The sequence below is a fragment of the Herpailurus yagouaroundi genome, unplaced genomic scaffold (genome assembly GCF_014898765.1).
Source record: "Herpailurus yagouaroundi ecotype Mexico unplaced genomic scaffold, PumYag 100, whole genome shotgun sequence".
Classification (NCBI taxonomy): domain Eukaryota; kingdom Metazoa; phylum Chordata; class Mammalia; order Carnivora; family Felidae; genus Herpailurus; species Herpailurus yagouaroundi.
Window position 1 is genome coordinate 66,521,483 of NW_024412391.1, and position 22,128 is coordinate 66,543,610.

Below are 22,128 nucleotides of genomic sequence, written 5' to 3' on the forward strand. Positions count from 1 at the left end.
TAAATTCCTCTCTGCCAGTGAGACTAGTGATAGGGTTGGGTGGGGTGGAGAAGAGGTATTTCCTACCTTAGGCAGCTACCCTGGCAGGCATGCCTTTCTCTGTTCATTTCTTTGTATATGAATCCTACCTATCTGCTATGGTCGGTGCTCTCTTTTCAAAATTCGTATGTTGTAATCCTAACATCCAAAGGTGACTGTATCAGGAGGTGGGGCTTTTGGGAGGTAAATTTCATGCCCTTAAAAAAAAGATCCCCACAGAGGTTTCTTCCACCCTATTAGAGTATAAGGAGAAGTCAGAGACCTGGAAAAGGCCCTCCCCCGACCATACCGACACCCCCATCTCAGATTTACAGCCTCCAGAACCGTGAGCTATGTCTGCTGTTTATAAACTGCCAGGTCTCTGGTATTTTGTTACAGCAGCCTGAACAAATTACCCACTATCATTTAAGTTCGGTCCAAATCCCATCTCTTCCACCACCACACCAGAGATCTCTTTATCTTCTAATTCAAAAACTACCATGGCACTTTTCATTACTGCTTAAATTCCATTACAATGCTAACTGGACTCTGGGTTTTAGTTCCATTTCACTGACAACAGGGAAAGATCTAGGCTATCACTAAGTCAATGCTTGCTTCACATCACAACCCTGTATATAAAAGGCCCAGGGGGTATATAAAGTATATATAGGCCCAGGGGGTTACAGAAAGTTTACAACTAAACACAACTGACTGTATCATAAAGTATAACGTAAATGTTAGAACTAAATGAAGAGGTAAGTATATAGGCGAAAAAACAACAACAAAAGAAGCAAGCCAGGGGCTCCTGGGTGGCTCACTCGTTTTAAGCACTTGACTTGGCTCAGGTCATGATCTCATGGTTAATGAGTTCAAGCCCCATGACAGGCTCTGTGCTGACAGCTCAGAGCCTGGAGCCTGCTTTGAATTCTGTGTCTCCTTCTCTCTCTGCCCCTCCCCCACTGTGTTCTCTCATGCTTTTAAAAATAAATAAATGTTTTTAAGTGAAAAACAACAACAGCAGCAGCAGCAGCAGCAACAACAACAACAACAACAAAGCAAGCCAAACCAGCGCAGAAAGAAAAAGATGATTTCTGTGAAAGCCAGCAAGGTTTCTGGGAAGAGAGAGCACTTTAACAAGTTCTTCAAAGATGGTGAAAGCAGAGTTGTGGAGAGGCTGGGAGGACTCAGGCTTGAGAAAGGGCAAGGAACCTTCCTTCCTTCAAGACAGAGCTTCCCAGCCTGCTCCTGCACTCTGGGGTCCTAGGAGTTCAACCTGTCAGTTGTCATTTTCAGTCAGCTTCTTGGCTGCATAAATTACACAGTGATACTTTGCACGTACTGGGTTATTTGATCGCACTAAACAAACAGTATGTTGTGATTAAAGTTGTTTGTCAAAAACTGACAGCAGTGACATAAGACTTCAAAAGGCTTTTCAGTGCAACCTTGCAGGGCGTCTCTTTTCCTCCTTTCCAGTGGTGAGGGCAGGTCAATTCGACACGGCTGCTATTCCTTGTCCTCTGCCTTCCTGGAATGATGAGGCTGTAGCAGCACTGATGTCAACGCTGCGAACTAGAAGACAACTTCTGACAAGTCACTGGAATGACTTTTTTTTTAAGTTCTGATGTAAAATGTGACCCAACAACATTGCTCAGGTGCAACCGTGTCCATCATTAGGTTAACCAAGAGTTTTCCTCTCACTCTTCTGCCAACACGTAATTACAGTCCTATAATTCAGCTGACCACATGTTTATTTTTCTCCACTAATAAATTTTAAGGTCTTTAAAAATAGGAGGGGTCAGTTTTTACAGTCAACAAAATAAGTTTTATTTCTGACAGCAAAAATAACACAAGTTTAGAGGAACTGGAAGAAAGAGACAATGATTTTATAGATTTTACAATGTAATAATTAATTATTCATGAATAATTAAACACTTCATGATCACTAGTGTTAACACATTGCCTTCTATTTTTAGCTAAGCCTATAAATACACATTTTAATAAAATTAGGAGAAAATTTATTTGAGGTATAATTGATAAACCATAAAATATACCCACTGTAAGTATAAAATTTAATGATTTTTAGTGAATTTACAGAGTTCTACTGCCAATACAACTCAGATTTGTCAAATCATGAAAACAATCTAGCACAGGAACAATTTCATTTCACCTGAGAGTGGGTGACAGTTTACAGTCAATGCCCACTCCCAGCTCTAGCTGCAGGCAACCATGGGTCTGTTTTCTATCCTCATAGATTTGGCTCGTCTGGGAACTGTATGTATACACAACCAGGCTTATATAACCAAACACAATGTTTCTGAGGTTCAAACATGCTGAACCATGTTATCAGTAGTCAACTTCTTTTTACTGCTGTATGGATATTTGACATTTTGTTTATCAATTTGAAAGTTGACAGACATTTGGATTGTTTCCTTATTTTTGACTATTCAGCCTGGTAATGTTAGGAACATTCATGTACACGTCTTTGTGCACAAGTATGATTTCCTTTTTCCTGGGGAGATGATATGATACCCAGAAGTGGAAATGCTGGGTTGAATGGTAATCTCATATTCAATTTTTAAAAACTGATAAAATGTTTTTCAAAGTGGCTGCACCATTTGATATTCCCACCAGCAAAGTGTGAGGGTTCCAGTTTATCCACATCCTTTGTCAACAATTGGTATTGTTGGTCTTCTTGACTAATATGGTCACACCTTACTATGTTTTTTTCTTTTTTCTTATTACTTTTTTTTAATATGAAATTTACTGTCAAATTGGTTTCCATACAACACCCAGTGCTCATCCTAACATGTGCCTCTCAATGCCCATCGCCCACTTTCCCCGCCCTCTCACCCCCCATCAACCCACAGTTTATTCTCAGTTTTTAAGAGTCTCTTACGGTTTGGCTCCCTCCCTCTCTAACTTTTTTTTTTCCTTCCCCTCCCCCATAGTCTTCTGTTAAGTTTCTCAGGATCCACGTAAGAGTGAAAACACATGGTATGTCTTTCTCTGTATGACTTATTTCACTTAGTATAACACTCTCCAGTTCCATCCACATTGCTACAAAAGGCCATATTTCATTCCTTCTCATTGCCACGCAGTATTTCATTGTGTATATAAACCACAATTTCTTTATCCATTCATCAGTTGATGGCCATTTAGGTTCTGTCCATAGTTTGGCTACTGTTGAAAGTACTGCTATAAACATTGGGGTACAAGTGCTCCTATGCATCATTTCCTGTATCCCTGTATCCCTTGGTTAAATTCCTAGCAGTGCTATTGCTGGGTCATAGGGTAGATCTATTTTTAATTTTCTGAGGAACCTCCACACTGTTTTCCAGAATGGCTGCACCAGTTTGCATTCCCACCAACAGTGCAAGAGGGTTCCCGTTTCTCCACATCCTCGCCAGCATCTACAGTCTCCTGATTTGTTCATTTTAGCCAGTCTCACTGGCGTGAGGTGATATCTCAGTGTGGTTTTGATTTGTATTTCCCTGATGAGGAGTGACGTTGAGTATCTTTTCATGTGCCTGTTGGCCATCTGGATGTCTTCTTTGCAGAAGTGTCTATTCATATTTTCTGCCCATTTCTTCACTGGATTCTTTGTTTTTCGGGTGTGGAGTTTGGCGAGTTCTTTATAGATTTTGGATACTAGCCCTTTGTCTGATATGTCATTTGCAAATATCTCTTCCCATTCCGTCGGTTGCCTTTCAGTTTTGTTGATTGTTTCTTTTGCTGTGCAGAAGCTTTTTATCTTCATGAGGTCCCAATAGTTCATTTTTGCTTTTAATTCCCTTGCCTTTGGAGATGGGTCAAGTAAGAAATTGCTGCGGCTGAGGTCAGAGAGGTTTTTTCCTGCTATCTTCTCTAGGGTTTTGATGGTTTCTTTCCTGTCTCACATTCAGGTCCTTTATCTACTTTGAGTTTGTTTTTGTGAATGGTGTGAGAAAGTGGTCTGGTTTCAACCTTCTGCATGTTGCTGTCCAGTTCTCCCAGCACCATTTGTTAAAGAGACTGTCTTTTTTCCATTGGATATTCTTTCCTGTTTTGTTAAAGATTAGTTGGCCATACTTTTGTGGGTCCAATTCTGGAGTCTCTATTCTATTCCATTGGTCTATGTGTCTGTTTTTGTGCCAACACCATGCTGTCTTGATGATGACAGCTTTGTAGTAGAGGCTAAAGTCTGGGATTGTGATGCCTCCCGCTTTGGTCTTCTTCTTCAATATTACTTTGACTATTAGGGGTCTTTTGTGGTTCCACATGAATTTTAGGATTGCTTATTCTAGCTTCGAGAAGAATGCTGGTGCAATTTTGATTGGGATTGCATTGAATGTGTAGATTGCTTTGGGTAGCATTGACACTTCTTCCCTGGGGAATTCTACCAGACATTTAAAGCAGAGATAATACCTATCCTTCTCAAGCTGTTCCAAAAAACAGAAAGGGAAGGAAAACTTCCAGATTCATTCTATGAAGCCAACATTACTTTGATTCCCAAACCAGATGGAGACCCAGCAAAAAAAGAGAACTACAGGCCAATATCCCTGATGAATATGGATACAAAAATTCTCAACAACATACCAGCAAATCGAATTCAACATCATATAAAAATAATTATTCACCATGATCAAGTGGGATTCATTTCTGGGCTGCAGGGCTGGTTCAACATTCACAAATCAATCAATGTGATACATCACATTAATACAAGAAAAGATAAGAACCAGATGATCCTGTCAATCGATGCAGAAAAAGCATTTGACAAAATTCAGCATCCTTTCTTAAAAAAAAAAACCCTTGAGAAAGTCGGGATAGAAGGAATATAATTAAGCATCATAAAAGCCATTTATGAAAAGCCCACAGCTAATATCATCCTCCATGGGGAAAAACGGAGAGCTTCCCTCCCGAGATCAGTAACACAACAGGGATGTCCACTCTCACCGCTGTTGTTTAACATAGTGTTGGAAGTTCTAGCATCAGCAATCAGACAACAGAAGAAACCAAAGGCATCAAAATTGGCAAAGATGAAGTCAAGCTTTCACTTTTTGCAGATGACATGATATTATACGTGGAAAACCCGACAGACTCCACCAAAAGTCTGCTAGTACTGATACATGAATTCAGCAAAGTCGCAGGATACAAAATGAACGTACAGAAATCAGCTGCATTCTTATACACTAATAATGAAGCAACAGAAAGACAAATAAAGAAACTGATCCCATTCGCAATTGCACCAAGAATCATAAAATACCGAGGAATCAACCTACCCAAAGATGTAAAAGATCTGTATGCTGAAAACTATAGAAAGCTTATGAAGGAAATTGAAGAAGATACAAAGAAATGGAAAAACATTCCATACTCATGGATTGTTTTTTTCATTTAGTACATGACTAGCAACTTTGAGCATCACTTCTTGGGCTTTTTAGCCACTGATACGTATTCTTTGGTGAAATATATATTCAAATTATTTTCCCATTTAAAAATCGGGGGAGGTCTTCTAACTGTTGAGTTTTGGAACTTTTTATATAATTTTTATATTTTGGATATAAATCTTTTATCAGATATAATATTTGAGAATATTTTCTCCTAATTTGTGGTTAATCTGAAAATATCTTTAACTTTCATTTTTGAAGGGTATTTTTTGTTAGATGTGGAATTTTGGATTTACAGGTTGTTTTGTTTTGTTTTGTTTTGTTTTTAAGCAGTTTGAATGTTATTGCATTGCCTCCTGCCTTCACCAGTTTAGATAACAGGTTAGATCTTAAACATACATTTTTTTTTTCCTCCTGAATGTAATGAGTTGCTTTCTTCTATTGCTTTCAAGTTTTTCTCTTTGTCTTCAACAATTAGACTATGATGGTTCTAAGTGTGGGTCTCTTTTTGTTTCTCGTAATTGGAGTTCATTTATCTTCTTGAATTGATAGATTAACTCTATTTTTCAACAATTTTAGCAAGTTTTTGGCTATTATTCCTTCAAATATGTTTTTGCTCCCTCTCTCTCTCCTCTCTTTCTGAGACTGTCAAGTTCCTTTCCAATATACATGACATATATATTTTTTAATGAATATTAAAGTCTCCTTGTTTACTATTGTCCTTGACTGTTCCTCTACATTAAAGGATATACCTTAATCTTGATCTTTAAGATAAATTCTGTTAGTACTCAAGGCACTGGTCATGAATTAATTAATGTTCAGAGTTTGTCACCCTTTGACTATTTCTATTAATAGATCATATATAGTTTAATTAGGCAGCAACAATGCAACTTCTGAGAAGTAACAGAGTTGCCAGTGGATTGAATTTTTACAAAGCAACTTGTAGTAGCATTGATAATACTGTCAAGAAAAGCAGTTTACGCATACCTTATGGACTTCCATGACTTTTTTACATTAGAAATTCTGAAGGGAAGAAAGTACCATCCTTGAAACAAACATTTCAGTTAAAAGACCCCAGTTAAAATCCTAACTTGTTTACTAGTAATTTGTGTGACACAGAACAATTTATTATCTCCAGGCCTCAATTACCTCCTCTGTAATATGGAGATATTAATATCTGTATATAACACAGGATTGTTGTGAGAATTAAATGAGACAGTATTTTTAGAAGGTGAGCATAGTAGGTACTGAAAAAGTCTATGGAGAATTTTAGCCAATTATAAATGCCTTCAGATTAGAACTAGTTACATAATGCTAAAAAATATTTTAAATATATAATAGCTCAATTTATATTTCCAATAAAATATTTATATTTCCAAATATAATTTGTAATCTCTATTTCCATATAAAATAGAACAAAATGGAATATAAAATTTTTAGAGATGTAAAGCAGACAAAAAATAAGTTACTTCATTAAAAACCTTTATCCTTTAAAATTAAAGACATGCAAAAGAAAACATACATACGATTTTCATAGTTTTTAAAGTCATATGATCTAACAGCTTGCAAATTTTTTGTTGATATCAGTTGGCAGACACCCATCAAATTACCCACACTTACAAAGAATAACAATTTTGGCAATTTACATAAGCTTACTTAAAATCAAAGTCTAGACTCATGGATTTTTATCTTCCATTAGAAAAAAAAAAAACTTGTCTGTCAATTGTCAATTGCTCTGAAGCAATTCATGTTAATTTTTTCAGTGACAGACATAAAGGATTATTATTAGAGGGTTTAAAAAAATATTTTAAACACAATAAATGTGCAGCACAGTAGAGCATATGTGTATGAAGCATACTGATGATACAATTAAGGATCCTTTATGCAAGTAATGATTCATGCTGGTACTATTATTTTAATCGTGAAGCTATAAGTTGATATAGTTTCAAAGATGAAGAAACTTCCGATTAAATACATTAAGTGACTCACTTATGATCATGTAGCTAGTGGCATAGTCTTCACCAAGACTTGACATTTAACGACTTGCTATATGGAGATTTCCCAACTCCACCTGTCTGCTTAGCAGCCTGAAATGAATCCATATACAATTTTGATCATAGATGTTTCTGTCTCAAAAGTGGTGCAGTACAGCAGAAAAAAAAAAAAATAAAGGATTTGGAGTTTATTCACCCACCTATTCATTCACTCACTCACTGAACATGTACTGAGTGACTATCAGGTGTCAGGCACTGGCCTGGGAACTGGGTAGAAGATCCAAGTTGGACTCCAAATTTGCCACTTATTTGTATGACTTTGGACAAAAATCTCTTTAGATCTCAGCTTCTTAATTACTAAAACGAAGATAACATCAATCTTCTTTGCAAAGTTGAAAGAGTGATGAGATCATGTACTTGGAAGTGTTGGGTAAGGCTCCCAATTTAGCTACAACCGATGTGTTATCTAAACTGCACCCTCATATAAACAATTGCCACATGAAGACCAGATGTCAAACTTAACATGTCAGCATTGAATTTATTATCTTTCCCTTTATGTAACCTCCCCTGCTCTGTACTGTCTTTCTTATTATTAGTTCCACTATCTAATAACTATTCATGAGTGCCCAAATCCTGGACTATTCTGAATATCCTCATCTCCATCAAGCTCCATGTCCAGTCAAATGCCAAGCCCTACCAGGTATCCCTCTTGAGTCCTTGCCAAACACACCCATCTCCTGCCAAGGCCTTTCTACAGAGCCTCATCATTTTTTGCCCTAAGCACTTCAATATCTTTTAGTCCCTCTAAACTAGTTGCATTACCTGACCTAGAAATAGGGAGATTCAGTAAAGATCTGCATGTGGAAAGGCCAGACTCCCCACAACCTCTATCTTTTACCAATCCCCAAATTGTGGGCAGAAAACTTAAATCCTCTGGACAAGACATTAAATAATCCTTTCCTATAGAAACTTAAGCCTCTTTCCAAGAAAAGATTCCCACATAGTGACAACTGAGGGGCTGTGAGAAAAAAAAAACTGGCTAGCCCACCTCAGTCACCTTACAGTGAAGCTCACCAGCCAACATTCCCTACCCAAGAACCCAGAGCTTCCAGTCAGCATATTAGTATCTCATTGTTAAATATGAGTTGATGATCAAGATCTCCAAGCAGCTGACAGATACTTCCAACAATAAACAGAATAAAACAGGGGCACCTGGGTGGCTCAGTCAGTTAAGCATTAGACTCTTGATTTCAGCTCAGGTCATGATCTCAGGGTTGAGTTCAAGCCCCACATTGGGCTCTGAGCTGGCAGTGCAGAGCCAGCTTGGGATTCTCTCTTTCTCTCCTTCTCCCCGCAACATGTGCTCTCTCCCATGCTCGCTTTCTCTCTCTCTCTCTCTCTCTCTCTCTCTCTCTCTCTCTCTCTAAAATAAATAGGGGCACCTGGGTGGCTCAGTTGTTAAGCACAGACTCTTGATTTCGGCTCAGGTCATGATCACTCAGGTCGTGAGTTCAAGCCCAGTGTCAGGCTCTCTGCTGACAGTGTGGAGCCTGCTTGGGATTCTGTCTCATTCTCTCTCTGCCCCTCACCCCACCTCTCTCCCTCTCTCTCTCTCTCTCAAAAATAAATAAATAAACATTAAAAAAGTAAAATGAATATTAAAAAAAAAAAACAGAACAAAACAGATAAACAGACAAAATAAAACAGAGACAGTAACAGAAAAAAAATTCAAAGGTACCATACACTTACTTTCAAGGAGATATGTGACAAAAATTGTTTTGCTTTGTTTTGTTTTGTTTGTTTGTTTGTTTTGTTTTAAATAAGCATCACACCCAGTGGGGAGCCCAACACTGGGCTTGCACTCAGGACCCTGAGATCAAGACCTGATCTGAGATCAAGAGTTGGAGCCCAAACACAATAACTCTTGATCTTTTGCAAATTTTGTTTGAGTTTACCATCCAAATCATACCCTGAACTTTTAATCTTTGTTAATGTATTTTTTATTTCCAAGAAATATCCATGCTTCCTTGATTATTTCTATTTTGTGGCCTCATGTTTATATTTAATGAATGGAACAGCCCAACAATCTTACGAGGTTAGAAGTATTTTTATCCTTCTTTTACAGGTGGGGAAATTGAGGCACAGAAAGTTTAACAGGCTTGTTCAAAATCACACTTAGGGATGGAGGTCAAGTTTGAATCCAGGCAGTTGGGCTTCAGAGCCCAGGCTCTTAACCACAAGGTAAAATGGATTCTTGCTGGTCATTTATCCAATTGGTTAACAACAACCTTAACAGTCAAACATGTAGCCTGAACACTACCAGCATGCAATTGAGAAATCCCTGGACAAGGTGATCTCTAAAATCTAACTTAACTTCCTAATTAGCTCATACAGGATTAATATATCTCAAACATTTTGACACAATTAGTGCCTTTAATAAATGCCCATAAAACACCAGAATTCAGAAATTTCTAAGCTGAGCACAGAATTGCTGAATCCTAAGAATGATTAAGACCCTTGAAAGAGACCTCATTTAATTTGTCACCCACTGCGTAAGGTCAGATGTTGCAATAGCATAAGGAAAAGACTCAGTAAGAATTGTGGTTATAATCCGCTTATTAATCCAGTAATCATTACAAGATGATGAACAATTCAAAACACTGACATTGATAAAATATAAACAGGGGAACAAATGGCTGCCCTGTCTCCCCCTCCCCAGCGCTGCTGTCTAAGATTATGTTCCAGGAACCCCTCTTCTCATCAGTGCCCACCTTCTTGGTTCAGTTTCTAGGAGGCCAAGTGAGAGATTCCAAGTCAAGGAAGAAGGAAGAAATGGATGTCTCCCAAAAATACATGTCCAGGAGAACCTCAAAATGTGACACTATTTGCAAATAGGACATAATTAGCTAAGTTAAGATGAAGCAATACTCCACTGGGGCAGGCGCCAAATCTAACAACTGGTGTCCTTATAAAAACCGGAGGAGACACACAAGGAAGAAGGCCATATGAAGACAGAGGCAGAAATTGTAATGATGCAGCAGCAAGGCAAGGAATATCAAGAATTGCTGGAAGCCACTGGAAGCTAGGAAGAGACACTAGCCTCCAGAACTTTGGGAGAATAAATTTCTGTTCTTTTAAGCCACTAAGTCTGTGGCAATTTATTAAGGCAGCCCTAGGAAAGTAATACAACACCTCAAACATGAAATGCAAAACGCAAAACTCAGATTGATTAATTACCAACTAAATCATAACTAAAGATATTAAACCTGACATTCAGTCTTTGCAAGCAATCATATCAGACACCTGCAAGAAAAAAAAAAATCGTGTGGTTAAAAAAACCCAACAAAAATAAATAAAGAGGCTGTGGTATATGACAGATGTGATGAAGAAAATCAAATAGTAGTCAAACACCAAAATTTTTAATGGCTCAGTTAAAAGCAGCCTTATTTTCTTTTTCATAACTAACAAATTTCTAAAAATAATATCAATAGCTTAGATACCCAATTGACTTTACTATAAGACTTACCAAACTTACCATACTATTAAATAAATGTATATCATATATTTAACATATACCATATACATCATACATATATATTATACTATTAAAAATATTTTGGCTATATACTTAAATTACAATTATATAATTGATTGGCAATTAAAGGATCAACTATTCGTTTTCCTAGCAATTTGTTTCCAAATGAAAGAGGTTATCTTTCTTTCTTAATGCCCTCTTTGATTTTTTATCTACCTTTGCCTTCTTGAGTATCTTAATTTTTATTAGAAAACTACAATGTTTCCCTAATAGAATGGATTTTTTTTCCTCCAAGGCAAGAAATCAACTGAGGAATAAACCAAAGAAAAGATCCAGTTTCTGAAAAAGGGTAGAGAGAGGAATAGAGAGAAAAGCCAAGTGAAACATATGAGACTATTCAGATGTGTATTTTTAAAAATATACACATGCAAATGATGAGTTCCATACTATATAGTTTACCATCACAGGGTTCTTTTCCTTCTGCATACTTACATACTACTTTCCCTTAACTTACACTCACGGAGCCATTTCTCCTCTCCTGTTGTTGACCTTCCCCTGTTCTACATGGAGGCTGCTCCCCTATTGTTAATGAATAATGTGCTTTTGCTTTTATAAAAAAGCTTTTTCATTACATTCCCCCAAAAGACTTTTGTTTACCTTAATTTAATGGCAATAAGGCAACCCTCTGCATGAAACAAAAATGAAGCATGAATTCAAATTTTCTACTTCAAATCTCTGTTTTAGAGTGTATGTTTGAGTGTGGACTCAAGTGCGACTGTCCAGGTTGAACTTTTAGTTTTACCACACACTAGCCGTGACCTTGGGCAAGTGACTTAATGTCTCCATGGCTCTCACTTTAAAATGGAAATAATGAGGGGTGCCTGGCTGGTTCAGTCGGAAGAGCACGCAACTCTTGATCTCGGGATTGTGAGTTCGAGCCCCATATTGGATCTAGAGATTACTTTAAAAAATTAACTTAAAAATTAGAAATAATGAAAACGCATACCTTAGAGGGTTTCGTGGGGATTAAATGGGACAAGGCCCTAGCTGTATATGTATAGTACATAAGCACATACTAAATATTGTCCATTGATACTGTTAGTATTTTAATTTTTGTTCTTTTAGAATATCTAGATTTCTCTTTGACATAGTTCTTGGCAAAGGAAACTATTAGATATTCAAAAATTCACAAAAGATGATAATTGGTTCCCTTACTTCCATTCTTTCTCTGGGCGAATCTAAGACAAAAAAAAAAAACTGTTGAATATCTAGAATATAATATCACAGAGTAAGAATACAGACATTCTGAAATTGTTTTTAAAGATGGGATATCCTAAGAGACTTATCTACTCGCTTTCAAACCATCCCAGTATCTCAGATATCCCAGTATCTCCTGACTCTATCAATACCATCAAAAACCACAATGATATTATATAAAAATAAGAAAGAGAAAAACCAGCCATCGCACTGCTGCTTAATTCTTCTTAGCTGCCATTGAAAATAGAATGAGTCTCAAAGCACCTGAACCCAAATTAAGCCAGTAAGCCCTCTAGCTCTGAGATAAAATTCAAAGTGCACCTTTGGACATAAATCCAGGTAAGATTAGAGTTGCTGACAAGTATTTCTACTTTAGGTGAAAATTATGTGTTAAAATCTAAATTCCCAGGTAAGCTTATACGTGGCAAGCAGCCACTTGAAAACTACTTTTCTGGGCATACTGCTTTCCTACTTTGAAATCTCCCTGCTGTTGACATTTTGTGAGTGAGGAAATGGACCAAAACAGCAGAAAAGAGGCAAACTCAAATTAAAGTGCTTCATCTCAATTGAACAAGCCATGCCACACACTCATCAATGTAAAGATGTAAACATGAACATGTCCCAGACATCACTCACCGTCATCCTAAATCTTTCAAGGTCTGGCACCAGATACACAGAGGAGTTATTGTGCACGAATTATTAATAGCAAAGTGGAGCAATGGTGGGGCACCTGGGTGGCTCACACTGTTAAGTGTCCGACTCTTGATCTCAGCTCAGGTCTTGATCTCAGGGTGGTGAGTTCAAGCCCCGCACTGGACTCTGCATGGGGTGTGAAGCCTACTCAAGAAAAAAAAAAAAAAAAAAAGGAGCAATGGTACTACTTTTTGCTTCCACACACACATAGCAGAAATAATAAGAAAAATAAGACTATGAAAGGTGGAAGTAAGAAGGTAAAAGGGGAGCAAATCACCAAAACTGACTGAGCATTTACTTTTTCTTACTATAGGATCATCTCCATTAAACATCATCAAGAAATCAGATTGTATTAGGAAACTGCAAAATATTTTACTCAATGGAAAACACAATGTCGTTTTGTGATCTGTTCCTCCAGGCCTCGACAATTCTTGTGGCATTCCCTGATTTCTATGGTATTCAAAACTCTGAGTTTGGGAAATCAAAACCATAACATAGAGGGAAATGGTTCCTACTAAATGGCACAAACCAACTCCCGTATTCCACAACCAGGGTTACTGAGGCCTAAAGCCATTACATGGTGTTACGGATGGAATTGTGTCCCCAAAATTCATATGTTGAAGTCCTAACCCAGAACCTCAGAATGTGACTGTACTTGAATAGAGGGGGTTTTCAGAGGTAATAAGTTAAAGTGAGATAATGAGAGTGGGCGCTAATCCAGTATGACTGGTGTCCTTATGAGAAAAAGAAACTGAACACAGGTACAGAGGGGAGATGATGTGAACACACAGAGAGAAGACGGCCATCTATAAGCCAAGGAGAAAGGCTTGAAACACATCCTTCCCTCATGGCTTTCTGAGGGAGGAGCCTGATACCTTGACCTTAGACTTCTAGCCCTCAGAACTATGATATAATAAATTTTTGTTGTTTAAGCAACTCAGCCTGTGGCACTTTGTTACAGGAGTCCTAGAAAGTTAATACAGGTGACTTGTCCCATATTGTCTGGTAGGTGATGAAAAACAGAGCCAGAATGAAACTCAGACTTCCAGACCTTACTCTCAATGGGGCTTTCCACCTCACTACACTCCCTTCCAACTTAACTCACTGTTTTCACTCAAAGTCCTCTCCCACAGAAATCTCATACTTATTCAATGTGCTAAGGACCATGTTAAATATATACTGTTTATGCTGAACTCTCATGAGCTATGCTCCCACATCACCAAGAAGACATTTTCATATAGACATCTCATGAACTCAGAATGTCTAAAACCCAAATCCATTACCCAACAGAGTTAATAGGACACCATTTCGGAATCTGAGAAAGTCTAGGGACAAGATCCAACTCTTTGGACAAAGCCATCTAACCTCTCTAAGCCTCACTTCCATATTTATATTACAGATTCTATGAAGAGTATAAACCCTATCCAAAAACACTTCAACGGGCTAATGTGAAGATTACATTAGATAACAGCCCTTTCAAACTGTAAAGTGTTAAAAGCAACACTAACTATTTCTCTCTCTGGAACCTCTTTTTTTTTTTTTTTTTACTCATTCAAACTCAAAACCATTTATGTTTCCCTCTCAAATAATCTATAACCTATAATTCACCTTGCTCTGGCATTTCTTTCTCTACAAATCATTTTTTTTGTCACCACTTTCTAATAAATCCAGATCCTCATAGTTTCAAATCTGCACAACTTTGAATGGCTGATTTATCAGCATCCAGGCTCCTCCTCATCTAATCTATACTATATCCTAATATCAGATTTATCTTCCTAATACACTCAGCTCAAAAGGCTTCAGAGGCTCTCTAATCCACAAAACGAGGTCCTAGCTACAGAGCCTCTTGCATTCTATAATAAAACAGCTTCCCAGGGCCAGTCCCCAAGCTTATCTGGGGATACCTAGGGTGGCACCAACAGCAAGTGCAGATTGGTAAATTCTAGTGTGTGCCCTATTTGTTAGGGAGCATGACGGCTGCGAGTTTCATTTTGCTCCTGCTACTTTCTTGGCCCAGCATCTCTTTGCCCCTTTACTACTCCCTAACACTCAAGGTCTACCATAGTTAAATAGTACTTCACCTTGCCTCCCTCCAGAGGCCAATTGGAATCATTGCTCATCTCAGGTAGACCTAGCACTCTCTTTATACAACAAATATTTTATAAAGACGCCTTTACAACTAGGAAATGAGATTCATAGATACCAGGACCTGCACACACACATGATTTTAATATTTATACGTAGAATTTCTAATATACATATTGATATATCCTATTTGTAACTAGAATGCAAAAAGAGAAATAAAAACTAATTTATAATAATGTATTTAAATATATAAATAGGCATGACTATATTATAAAACATAATGAAGGACGGTGCTCACATCTATATATAGAATCAGCGGGAACACAATACAAATGCAGGCTGATCAAGAGTGTGGTATTAGTGACTTAAATAACATAAGCAGTACTGTCATTAGTTACATAATTTTTCAAAATGGTGAATAAATTTGAATATAGTTTTAAACAAAGCAAAGTAGCATTTTCCTTTGATTTACACTGTAGTTATATTCCTGCAATTTTGGTACATATTAAATGTATGCAGAACATAGTTTGTGTTTACACGTGAAATAGTTGGGTTATAGCCTTAGACATACATAAACAAGTTTTCACCTGCATGAATGCTCGGTAGGACATTTAAAAGGGTAAATGAGACTTGGGACAACAGTTCACTGTATTAAAGCAGAGGCTGATAAACTCTGTAGAGAGCCAGACAGTATATGCTTTAGGTTTTCTGAACTATACACTGTTACAAACCACTTGACTCTAAGAAAGTAGATGGAGACAGTACATAAATGGGAATGCTGTGTTCAAATAAAACTTTATTTACAAAAACTGGCAGTGGGCCTCAGACTGCACTATGCCTATCTCTGTATTAGCATGCCTATATATTGTAGAATGCCCAGCTCCTAACACCAGGTGCACTATCCAATTACTGTGATGGCAAAAACAGCCCCTATGGAACAACAACCATTCCAACCCCCCAAATGAGAACTCTTGGCCTAACTATTTCTATTCACTGCATTTGGCAAAGGCATTGAGCATTCTGGTGTCAGTTCCCTTTCTATACCTGTCTGGATTGCAACTTCTAAATCTACTCTTCACTGTTTATCTCTCTTATGCCTAGTTCAAGACCTATCTGACACCTTACCTCACTTGACTAACGGAGGAATTTCTTTAGGACTTATAATCTTTCAAAAATGAGTTGGCATTGATATCCCACATCATATTATTTCTCTACTTATATATTATCTATATGCTCTGCCTCCCAACTGGAAGGCAGATACCTTGAGGGCAGAGACTATGTTTAACACTCAGTCATATTTGTAGACTCTAGTTTAATGATTTTCCTCAAATCACACAATAAACGCAAAGATTACCATGCTAGATGTTGAGGATACAGCAGTGAGCAATCAGACAGGGTCCCTGATTTTACAAATATTATATACTAGCAGAAAGGAGTGAAAATAATTAATTTCATATTCCATAAGAACTATAAAGAAAATAGATACATGCTGACATGGTGAGTAAAGAAGGGGAAGATGAAGGTCAACTGCCATTTTAGACAGGATGGCCAAAGGAAATTTCTCTGAAAAGAGGACATTACATAAGACACATGACATATGAGAAGAGCCAGGGAAGAGCATTCCAACCACAGGGAACAGCATGTTCCCTGACATAGGAAATCTTGTGGCAAGCTTGAGGGAAAAAATGGGTCATACAGTGTTTAAAACTGAGGTTTTTAAATAAGGAGTGACAACATTAATAGGATTTCAGTTTTTGAAAAGATTATACTGGTTACAGGGTAGAGAAGAGATAGTACGAAGGTAAGAGGGTAAGTGTAGAGCACAATTAAGAAGCTACTGCAGAGGTCCAAACTAGAACTGATGATACCCAGGACTGGGGGTAGCAGTAAAAAAGAGAAAGCAGTGGTGCCTACTGGCACCACATGGTTCAGGTGGTTAAGCGTCTGACTCTTGATCTTGGCTCAGGTCATGATCTCATGGTTCATGAGTTCAAGTACTGGATCAGGCTCCTTGCTGACAACATGGAACCTGCTTGGGATTCTGTCTTTCCCTCTCTTTGTCCCTCCCCTAGTCTTTCTCTCTCAAAATAAATAAACAAACTTAAAAAAAAGAAAAAGTAGACAGATTTGAGGTATCTTTTAGAGAAGTAACTTAGAGGACTCATTCTTGGACTAGATCTGTGGAGGAGGCTCACTGGGTGGTGCCATTAATAATATGGAGAGAAAAATGGCTTGAGTTATGGTGGAGGTCCAGGAGTTCCATTTGGATGTGTTAACTTTGGGATGACTGTTATCCAATGATTGATTTCTAAAGGTTGAACCAGCTTTGCATTCCTGGAATAGACTTACGTGGTAGTGATATATTATCCTTCTCATATATTACTGGGTTCAAGCATAAATGTCGGGTAGGCAGATGGAAATAGAGACAGAGACAGGGTCATAGCTAAAGCGAGGCATGTATAAGACATTAGCTTATAGTTGCTATTTAAACTCATGAAGCAAATAAAACCATATGGAGAAAGAGTGTTGATTAGAGAAAATAAGGCCACTTTCCTGTTCTAAAACACCCTAATATTTGGAGAAGGAGCTAGCACAAGTGAAAGAGAGAAAGCTCCCTATTTGGAAAATCTGGTTTCACAGAAGAGAATGTATTAATCATGTAGGATCTGCTAAAATGTTGGGTAAAATCAGAGAAATGTCTGTTTGATTTTGCAACAGAAGGTCATTAATGAGCTTTACAAGAACATTTTCAGTTAAGCAGGAATGATGGAAACCAAATGCAAGTGGTATGAAAAGCAGAATGAGAGGTAAGAGAGTGAAAAAAGAGAAAGGAGGCCTCTCAAAAATAAACATAAATCATAAGGAGAGTTGTGAGAAACAAATCAGATCACTGACAGACCACATTTAATTCATCAATACCTTAATAATACTATTGTGGTAAATTTATTTTATTTAAAATAAAAATTATTTACAATAAATTTAAAAATTTATTTATTGCAGTAAGTCACTCATAGTTATCTTGTGGACCAGGTACAGTTCCTTCAATGCAAAAAATAAAACGAAGTCTTCTGTTGAGATAATTAGTACTTTTCAAAATGTAATGGAGGTGTAGTATAATGCTAAGTGAAATAAGTCAGAGAAAGACAAATACCATATGATGTCACTTATATTTGGAATTTAAGAAAAAAATGAACAAAGAGAAACAAAACAACCCAAAAAACAGACTCTTAACTATACAGAACAAACTGATGGCTACCAGAGAGGAGATCAGTGGGGGAATGGGTGAAATAGGTGAAGGAAGAGGATTAAGAATATGCTTATCATGAGGAGCACTGAGTAATGCATAGAATTGTTGAATCACTATATAGTACATCTGAAACTAATATAAAACAATGTTAAGTATGCTGGAATTAAAATTTTTAAAAGCATAGTGGGGGTAAAGCTGTTAATACCAAAAGTTCTGAAACTGAACTGAAAAGTTCCCACTAATAAAAAGATATTTTATTCTCTTGAGAGTAGAGAAACTATGTACAAATGGAGCAAAATATAAAGCAATTTTATTTCATAAAAATTAAAAATATATATGAAACAAATTATATAATAAATGGAATTTTTAGAAAAATGACAGAATGAAAGAAAATATTACAAGATACATGATGCTAATATATAAAGAGTATCTATAAATCAATAAGAAAAACCAATAGAAAATATAATAAAGGACAGGAACAAAGAAATCAAAAGAGAAAAAATACAAATGACTAATAAGATAGCATGAACCCATCATTTGTAAGCACTTTTCATAAAAGTCATGAGTATAAAGTAATGCTAGATTAAATAATGTGTAGTTTAGAAACCCTGCAAACAAAACCAAGCATATAAAATTCCTCAGTTATAGTCTCACCATCAATACAGAGCAGGAAGTTTCTTCCCCTCATCTGAGTATATGGGAGGATTGTCTTATTTTATTGAACATGACTTGATACGATTGCAGGAGGTACTGATTTTTAAATTTCAGTTTATACATTCCAATGTATATCTAACCATATAATTTACAAACTCAGCATATCCAGAAGCGAGTAATATTTAAACAGCCATAAGCATCAAGCAAACACAAAAGCAAAGATAAAGAGAAAATGCCTACCTTCCCTGATAGCTGTAAAAGGTGTACCTTCTTCTTCTTGCAGCCTGATCACCTTCAGGGCTACCAACTTCCCATTTACTCTGGCAGAAACAAAAAAAAAGATGAGAAGCGAATCCGTGAAAATATGTTCCCGTTATGGCTCTAATTTCCTTACAATTTATATTTTATGCATTTTTGCACTGAAAATGTCAATAACTCAATTATTCCACCACAACAAGGTTAATTTCAGTAAGGCTGGGAATTTTATATCATCATCATAAATATTCACATTTTAAATATTCACATTTAAAATATTCACTTGCCTCGTCCAAGATTTAACCGGTTTTCTGTAATTCACTTTATGTTTCCTCCAGAATGAAACTAGTGCTTATCAAAATCATCACACTTGATCAATTATTCTCAGATTAATTAGAAATCAAGGAGTCAAAATAACTCTCTCCCGTAGTTTTTGCAATTGCTCCTTTGTTTCCTAGGCTGAAATGTCTTCATCTTCAGTCTTAAACTGAGGTCATTCAATCCCAAGGTCTGAAACTCCACACTCAGCCTTCTCTCCTCATTTCCCTCTTCCCTTTTCCCTGTTCTTTCTCTCTCTCCATATCACTCATTCCTCCCTTTCTCATTTTTTTTTTACTAGAGCCTCCTAAAATTATATTTGGTCTGATTGTGTCTTGTGATACATACAGTATATCATCAAAATAAAAGTTATGAATATTTTACTATTATAAGATTACACAAGACTTATTCAAAGCAGATGGTTCTTCCAGACGCATTCTAAATATGTAGCGGCTCTAATTAAAAGTAAGAGTGCGCTAGGCAGATAACTTTTTTATCTAGTAAATTCTGTTAACAAAAGCATGACTATCTATACTGGTCTTCTAGTTGAATGCTCTACTTTCTACTTTATTAGACCTAGCAGCATACGTGGTTAATAAGAATTGGGAAAACAAGCACACATTTAAAGTGTAAAAGATCCAAGAAGGCATTTGATGAAAGGTAAATCTCCCTGCTACATGCTCCTTCAGTCATCCAGCTCCCAGCATCTGAGGTCACCAGTTACCGTTGTTCATTTATACACACACACACACACACACACACACGCACACGCACATGCATGCACACACACACACACACACACACACACGGCAGAATGCCATACAGAATATAGTGTACATTGTTTTTAATAAATTTGGGGACTTCCTTATAAATTCATAGAGAAAATCTTCACCCGCTTTTGAAAGACCACAGAGTACTCCTTTGTATAAATATAGTACACTTTATTTATCCCAGTCTTCCACAGATGGTCATTTAGCATATTCCCAATTTTTGCTACTAAAACAATGATGGCAATAAATATTCTTGGACATGTAATTTCACCCATGTAAAAATATATCTGTAAGATAAATTCCTAAAAGTGGAACTGCAAGATCAAAATGTAGGTGCATATCTAAATTCTAATTCTGATGAATATTGGGAAATTATCCTATGTGGAGGCTCTATCAATTTACACTTCCAATGGCAAATGATAGGCACGCCTGTTACCCCTTCACTTGTACTATGCTACCAACCACTGACTCTGTCAATCTGATAGATAAAAATGGTTTCTCATTGCAGTTTATTTTTTTTTAATTTTTGTTTTCAACGTTTATTTATTTTTGCGACAGAGAGAGACAGAGCATGAACGGGGGAGGGGCAGAGAGAGAGGGAGACACAGAATCGGAAACAGGCTCCAGGCTCTGAGCCATCAGCGCAGAGCCTGACGCGGGGCTCGAACTCACGGACCGCGAGATCGTGACCTGGCTGAAGTCGGACGCTTAACCGACTGCGCCACCCAGGCGCCCCTCTCATTGCAGTTTAAACTGCAACAAAAAGTCTTCAGAGCTTATGAAACCAGCAAACAAGAACTCATGTGGTCCAGAGAATCCAGTGCCTAAGTCTAAAATAAGGAATGTGAATGTCTCCTTTTTAAGAACTGTATCCAATTGGTCTTTTTTTTGCTCAAAAAAAAAAAAAAAACCTGCTACAGACACAACTTGAAAAGTCCAAGGAATTCATCACAGCCCAGCCATCTTAGTGGCATTCCTTGTCGCACTGATTATTGGAATACATTATTGGCTACAGTCATGGGATAAGGAGATCTGATTATAAAGTTCCACAGTGTGCCATCTTCTCAAGGTTAAGAGTTGTGTTTATTTTCTCTCGTCTTTCATCTGGGATGACAGGCCAACTGCTTTTCTGCTCTGCATCTCTTCTCTCTTTGTACATTACCTTGATTTCTCCAATCCTGACTGCGCTCCAGGTACCCAGGTGCAGGCCAAAAATTGCTAGGCACATGGAGTTCAACTGGAGACTGGACCTTGAGCTCTCACTTTGTCCTTTATGACTAAGGGGGGGGGGGGCTTTGGCGGGGCTGGAGGCTGGGATGCAGTCAGTGCTGACATCTGCACAGATTTTTCTCAGCCCAGTTGAGCTCATCACTGGCTCCCCAGGGGAGGCAGTAACTGATTCCGGGAACTGCTTGGAACTTTCCCCTCATTTACAGATATTTTCCCCTCACCCATAAAAAAACACACACAACCTTCTTCCCACAAAGCTTTTCTATTTCCCCTGAGATTGTTAACTTATATGCACCATGAACTGAATTCTAGAATACAGGGAATTCATGTTTTTAAAGGTTATATACTTAAAACACTCTCAGATCATGAAACGATAATTCATTTCCCTATGATACACTGAAAGGAGATAAACCTTCAACTGAACCAATATTTATTCTTTAAACGCAACTAGAGACAGAACACCTTTAAACAATTTCATAGACTAATGTGCATTATTTTTGTGGTGAAAAAGATTTTGAACCTATTACTATAATAACTGCATAAAAATACAAGATCCAGGTTGATGGAATTCAGATTCTAAAGCATAATTCTCTATGAATTGAAAATCCATGCATTAATTTCTTATAGTTATGATAATCATAACAGTTAAAAACACTGAGTTTTATGTATTACATCACATAACACTAAAAATTTCCTGAAATTTTATAGT

General features: G+C 37.2%; 1 protein-coding gene across 9 annotated transcripts in view; it reads right to left on the reverse strand.

Annotated features, from left to right (window-relative positions):
• The window catches only part of CDK14 (cyclin dependent kinase 14), a 633,016-nt gene that overhangs the window by 392,797 nt on the left and 218,091 nt on the right, over positions 1 to 22,128 (reverse strand). For all 9 annotated transcript variants that reach the window (XM_040471560.1, XM_040471565.1, XM_040471562.1 and 6 more), the window contains one exon: positions 19,087 to 19,166. In XM_040471560.1, the coding sequence (XP_040327494.1) occupies positions 19,087 to 19,166 (80 nt within the window). The remainder of the gene's footprint in view (positions 1 to 19,086; positions 19,167 to 22,128) is intronic.